The 6,771-nt window shown below is 44.0% G+C and overlaps 1 protein-coding gene across 2 annotated transcripts; it reads left to right on the forward strand.

Moving 5' to 3' along the window:
• The first annotated feature begins 189 nt into the window (after positions 1–189).
• LOC134562491 (apovitellenin-1-like) lies at positions 190–5,043 on the forward strand. 2 transcript variants are annotated; one of them, XM_063419904.1, is made up of 4 exons: positions 190–1,766; positions 3,161–3,281; positions 3,645–3,804; positions 4,447–5,043. In XM_063419904.1, the coding sequence occupies exons 2-4, from the start codon at positions 3,221–3,223 to the stop codon at positions 4,544–4,546; spliced, it is 321 nt and encodes a 106-aa protein (XP_063275974.1). In that variant the 5' UTR covers positions 190–1,766; positions 3,161–3,220; the 3' UTR covers positions 4,547–5,043. The 2 variants fall into 2 exon arrangements, with proteins under 2 accessions (XP_063275974.1, XP_063275973.1); XM_063419903.1 differs by having other exon boundaries at positions 3,184–3,281; positions 4,447–5,041.
• The last annotated feature ends 1,728 nt before the right edge of the window (positions 5,044–6,771 follow it).

Genomic DNA, 6,771 nt, shown 5'->3' on the forward strand with positions numbered 1-6,771 from the left:
CTTCCTAGACCATAAATTGCTTTTTAGTGTTTGCACCAGAAGTGGAACTGAAAAGTCTCTGTTCTTATTTCTTGAGTTAACATTTTTACACATCAGTAAGAATTTTCTGTTGTTATTTTTTTGGACAAAAATGCAAAATGGTTTGCTTGTATGTGGGATTTTTTTTTTCTTGTTTTGGGAGACTTTTTTTTCTTTGTTTTTCTAAGATAAAAGATCATTTGGATAAATACCTAGAGAGTGGAAAAATTTCTGGAAACCACTGGCAGCCCTCTTCAATGATGTGACTCGTAGCTTGGCTGCCATGTCTAAAATAAGAACACTTACCATTTGGTTCTAAAGCATTTGGAGCACCATGAGAGGAAAAGTCCTCTAGAAATTGTTTGGTTGATAAATAAAGATACTGGCTGAGCTTTTTGCACTTCCCACACGTGAGAGTCACTTAATAAATAAGTGGTCGACATAAGAATGGAAATTGGTTGAGTCTCACACAGTAGGCCTAATTTCTATCCTCCCACTCCTCCGCTGATGCCCTTTGTAGTTCAGTGTTGCAGCCTTTCTGTCTCTTGTCCCTGGCTGCATGTGCCAAACACAGGTGACAGGACCCACTGGAGACCCAAGGGGCACTTGGAACACGAGCTCTGGGAAAACATTCCCTACAGCAGCAACGCAGCCACTTTCTGACTGAGACTGGGGAGCCTCAGGAGATGTTACCACAGAATCTTCAAATGGTTTGTGTTGGAAGGAACTTTAAAAGATCATCTCCTCCACCCTGCCCCTGCCTCAGGCAGGGACACCTTCCACTAGAACAGGTTGCTCAAAGCCCCATCCAACCTGGCCTTGAATGCTTCCAATGTCCACAACTTCTCTGAGCAACCTGTTCCAGTGTCTCACTACCCTCGCAGTAAAGAATCCTTCCTTGCATCAAATCTAAAACTACCCTCTTTCAGCTTAAACCTGTTACCCTTTCTCCTGTCAGTGCAAGCCTTGGAGTCTTTGTGTTTCTTATAAGAACCCTTTAAGTATTGAATAGCTGCAATAAGATCTCCCTGGAGCCTTCTCTCCAGGCTGAACAGTCCCAGTTCTTTCAGACTTTCCCCATGGGAAAGATGTTCCAACCCCATGACGATTTTCTGTGCCCTGCTGGATCTACTCTAACAGCTCTGGGTTTCTTGGCCTGGGGATCCTGTAGCTGGATGTTCCTCCTGGTAAGTTTTGACAGCTGTCTCAGGTGTATTCTTATCTAGTCAACCTGTGCAAAAAGAGTTGGTCAGAGAGAAGAAAAGAGAAGTATGAGAGGGGTGCATTTGGTTAATGCATTTGCTGTAAATGGAGAGGAAATTGGTGTAAGAGCTGCAGGTAAGTGTCAACTGTGAGAGCCAGTGGGGTTAGAGCACTGGAAGAGTGGGAGCAAAATTGAGCCGAGCTCTAGCTACTATTAATGTGGAGTTTGGTCAGTTTATGAAAGGGGTCTCTATGACATGGTTGCCTACGAAGGTAGGGGACTCAGTGACCCAGAAGCTGACTTCTGCATCTCTTGGGCCGAGGTCAGACTGACCCTCCATTACCAAATCTCAAAAACAGGTCCAGAGTCCTCCACAGCCTCTTGCCTGTCTCACTGAGCTGGATGTGCTTGCAAAAGAGCAAATGGGGAAACAAAGCAGGACCTTTGACCCCTTGCTACCACTATATTAGCTCTGCATAAATGCCGGGGTCTCAGATGAGCACCTACCTCAGCTTGGGCCTGAGAAAGAGAGAAAGCAGGACAGGTAAGAGCTGAACTCTCTGTTCTGGGTGGCATGGACCTGTGATTAGTGTATCTAGATCATAGACAAGTGAGTGGAGGTCGTCTCCTATTTTGCCCATCTCCTCATGCAAACCAAAGTGTGAGCCCTTCTCACGCTCCATGGCCGGGAATGGTGCTGAAATAGAGGGAGGGGAGTACCTGGGGTCACCTGCTCTGAAGCTGAAAGATGGATGCTCCATAAGACACTCAGAGGAGGGTCAAGCCCATGGTGGGAATTGCAGAATTTCAGTGTTAGGAGATACATTACCCTTTCCCAGGTGCCGTCACCACAGGGACTTCAGGTTCTGAAGTGGGTAAGAGCATCTGGTCATGCTCCTGGGAAGCAAATTTCTGCCTTTGGAGTACACAAAGGGAAACTGGTTCTGGGATTAAAAATCAAGGAAGGGTAATAAAGGAGCATCTGTGCAAACATCTAGTGAACTGGGTGGTAGCTTTTGGAGGTAATCTGTGCACAGAAGGAAATAAAAATGGAAGAAATCTCCTTACTGTGGGATAAGACAGAACATTGACTTGTAACCACCTGGTACAGGATTTAGTAAAGCATTCACATATAATAGATTTTCAGCCTTTTTTGCCATTGCAATTCCTATGTTCAATGTTTTCTTCGTGTTGCTCTGAGTGATGCAGCCCTCTAATTGGGGGCATAAATCAATTTTAATTTCTAAACACCTTTTTAAGTGCAGTGTGTTTGAAAGCTTGTTTAGATGTAATGTCGTATTTTCAGTGTACCAAGTAGTAAACTTCCAATTCTCCAATGCTGACTTTTTTAAAAGACAAAAGCAAAGGAAGTCCGATGAAGCTAAATTTTGCATCCACTCACTTTTGGGAACTTGTTCTGCTTAGGATACTCTCTGCTGCATAAATCTCAGAGTGAAAAAGACAAAGGAACCTAGTTAGCTACTTTTCTCAACTAAAGCAAGACAAAGTACTCAGATCACTGGGTCACTAAGATGATCTTTGTATGTGATGCACTAACTAGCACAATGTTCTTTAGAGCAATTTACCAAAACAAATCAAATTAAGAAATCCCACAATATGAATTTTTAAGCATGTAGGAAACCTATTCTGACCTCTGGCACTTTTAGTGGTTTGCTCATGTACTGAAATGGGATTTTAGCTGTCATATAAAAGAACTAGCTTTAACTGTCCATATTTCTTTGAGCTCTGAAAGTTATTTTTGTGGATATTTGTGATTATACAAATAAAAGGACACCTTCATTTCTATACTGCTTTTTCTTCACTTCTTCAGAGAAAATGCACCATGATCTTTCTGTTCTTGTTTTCGTTCATTGGTTAGGTTTGTTGCAAAAATCTGGTGTTTAACCAACATGTTTTCTTTCCCTGAAAACAACCCAGACATTGTATACTGATTCCTGCAGGTCTCTCTGTGCGGAGAGCAGAACTGGTACTCAAACCATGCTGCAATCCAGGGCATTGGTGATAGCTCTGATTCTGCTCCTCAGCACCACTTTCCCTGGTAAGTCTTTGCTGTTTGCCTGCGACAAAGCTCAGCTCTGCAGGTTCTCACATACCGTGAAGAAGAACTGAAGCCAAGTAATTCAGTTGAAGACCACGAACACACAGTGCTTGGCAGCGTGGAACAAGTCAACAGAGACCTGGCATGAAAACAGCCCATACTTGGTGCAAATACTCTGCCATGGAAGGTCTATGACTCAGTTACCCATGACTGGGCAAGAGGGGGTGCTGAATGCTGTAGAGCAAATTCTGGGACAGGTTCTGAATCTCAGAATTTCAAATCTCTTCCCCTGCACCTGGGTGAAGATACCAGAGACACAAGTGATGTGAGAAGCCTCATGGGGTTTTGCCTTTTTTTTCTCAGAAGTGCAGTCAAAGTCCCTCTTTGACAAAGACCGTCGTGACTGGCTGGCTATCCCTGAGAAAATTACATCTTACTTCTATGAAGCTGTGAACAAGGTGTACCCTAAAGTCAGTCAGTTCTTTTGGGATACTGTCCAGAGTCCAACAGTTACTGCGGCCAGGTATGGAAAGCTTCTCTGTACTCACACTCCAATAGCTATGTGTGAAAAGGGAAAGGGAGGTGTGGGAGAGAGGAAGACTGATCAGCTATCTATGTGGGGAGATCCGATGGGAAATGAATCAGGAACCAAAGGCTGATGTACCAAGGGAGAGAGGTGCTGGAAGGTGGGGTCAGGTGAGATGGCCTCCTGTGAAAGCACAAGCTCTTCCCAGGGAGGCACATAGTGCATGACAATGTTCACAGGGATGGCAGGTGCTGCTCTCTCTCCATGGGTAGCGAGAGAGGAGGCTGCTGGCTGGTGAGAATCAGCTGCTCTGGAAGGATGCTGCAGTGCTGTGAGGGGCTGGGTACTCAGTGAGCCAGGATCACCTGATGCATATCACAGAACTGGCTCTAGCTGTGCATATGTCTTGCTCAAGGTGGGGGAATGAGTTTCCTCCCAAAAGGAGAAGCATGATCAACCTAGAGACCGTTTCACATAACTCATGGCACACACGTACTGCCTATCCCTGTCTGCTGAGGGAAGCCCCTCTAGGACTGCCGAGGAGCTCTGCACTCAGTGACAGGCAGTGTTAGCTACAGCAGATGGGGATTGCCCTCACAATCCTGTGTATCTTACCACATACCCTGTTGTCTCCTGCAGACAGAGAATCACGAAAGAAGCAACTAAAGTCAGTATAATGATTGATCAGCTGGTTGAAAAAATGAAGATCCTGTGGTACACAACAATCCTGGGCTATTAGCCAAATGAAGACAAGTCAGTGTTTCCTGATGTGAGTGTGTAACACCCTGCAGTGTCCTCTTTCCCCCTGCCCCTCCTACGGACCAAGATCCATCAATAAGACAGAATCGATGCTCCTCTTAATGCCACTAGAGGGAACCCACCTTCAAAGACCAAAAGATGGAAGACATCTGCTGAAGCCTCCCCGGACAAAAAATCAAGCGGCTGGGCATGGGGAAGGCAATATAGAGATTGTAGAGTTCTTCTGTAGCCAAATCTTGAAAATTAATTCCTCCTGAATGGCTTGGGCATTGCCCCTCTAATAAAAAAAAAATGTCGGTTGTTACACTTCCTCAAGTTTCTTGTTTGTATTGACCATTATGGAATCTGACTCACCTTGGCATCCCATTCTGCTGAGCACGTAGCTGTGATTCACAAGAAATATGTGCAGGCAATGAGAACAAACCCTGAATATTCAGGCACTTTTAACTAAGCTCAGATTCCTCTTGAGTGGAGGAAGCACTACATGAGCATCTTTCAGCGTAGCCACAACTGATAGTGCTCCTTGGTTAGGCAGGAAGCAAATAGGGGCACCTGTATCGCCTGTCTGAAGATTTCAGATAATTTGGGAAAACAAATGCCAGTAAATTGAACCGTCCATCAACCTAAACAGGGCTTTGGAAGTGTATTTCATTGGCCAGCCAGAGAGGCTACTGAACGAGCTTTTCCAAAGGAGAAGTGAGTGGAAAATTTCTCACTATTTTCACCAGTTCATGAGAGGGACACCTATGCCCAGCACTGTGTATGAAGACCTGGCAGGTCCTCATCAGTCCTGTGTAACTGCATCAGCCCAGATGCCCACACTGGACAAAGAAATCCCTCTTCTTTCTCATTAAGCAAGCAGAAGCAAGCAGGCAATTTTTCTGAAATCACAGTTGGAGGCTGTGGCATAGGCTACAGCAAGCCCATTATTTTGTTGTTTTGGTTTGTTTCTTTAATTATCAGTCAGATCAGCTATAAGCTTGGACTTATCCACTTGCCTGGAATAAAATCCCCTCATCTTCCATTTTCCTTGTCCCAGCAGCTCCTTTTTACCCTGTGAAATCACAATGAAATCAGTGTCCCCAAGCAGAGCAGCAAGTTCTTCCATCCCAGGTGGCTTCACCACTTCTGCAGAGCTGTTTCTCAGGTTTATTCACTGCTGCTTCTTTTCATTAGACAGTGTCTGCTTCTGCAGCCACAATGAATGAACATGCATATGTATTATGTAGATGCAGCAGTATTTAGGAGGAGATTCAGAAAAGCAGAAGTTTTGGCTGATAAGAACACATACCACACGGAAAAGTCAGGACCTTTAGCTCTTTTGCTACAGGTATGATTTCCTTCCTGCTGGTTTTGCATGTGTCTGTTCAATGTGTTTTAATTTTCTCCCAAATATAACACTTATAAGGAATAGCCCTGCAACTTAAACCCCCTCTTATCCCAAGGAATCATTTTCTCAGAATATAGCTTGTTCTTCTGGTATTTCAAAACTATTTCTTTCTGAAAGAGTGAAAGTCATGAGTCATATGAAAAAGCCTGAATGTGTTCTTAAGAATTTAGTGTCCTGGCAATCTGTGCTTCAGCCTTTTCAATCTACTTGTATGCACTGCCAAAAAGAGTAGAAAAAAATTGGAAAGTTTAGGGGTCCTCATGTTGCATTTTGAGCCTGTTATGTGACTTCACCAATGCAACCCAGTGGCATTTCTGTATTGCATCACTGCATAGCTGGAGCAGCGCAGCAGCTGCTATGAATTCTGTGCTAAAACTTAACAAAATTGACATTTTAGTTATATCCTTTTGCTTCTTTGCAATGTAACCTGAAGAAAATCCAAGCCAGACAAATCCTGATTAGCAGTTTGATGTCTGATTTTAGCAGAGGGGCAAAACGGAATCAGACTGTAGATCTCTGTGTTTGTTTATACTCAATCTCCTGATCATGTACTTGGTTATCTATGCTATGCATTTTTACATTTGAAAAAAAATAAGTAGAAAACCTTCCAGGTAGTTAATCTCTTGTACAATCTAAAACATGGGGCAGCCTATGAAGAGCAAAGTAGACAACCTTCCACCGCTACTTCTGCCCCTGATGTTACTGGCATCCTTTCAGACAGAAACTAGCAGCTGAGACAGCATTCAGGCTGGGATTGGGCAGAGGAAAAAAAAGATTTATATCCCAAAAAGGACCCTGGGGCAAATTCATGGGAC

Source organism: Prinia subflava, chromosome 28, assembly GCF_021018805.1.
Source record: "Prinia subflava isolate CZ2003 ecotype Zambia chromosome 28, Cam_Psub_1.2, whole genome shotgun sequence".
Classification (NCBI taxonomy): domain Eukaryota; kingdom Metazoa; phylum Chordata; class Aves; order Passeriformes; family Cisticolidae; genus Prinia; species Prinia subflava.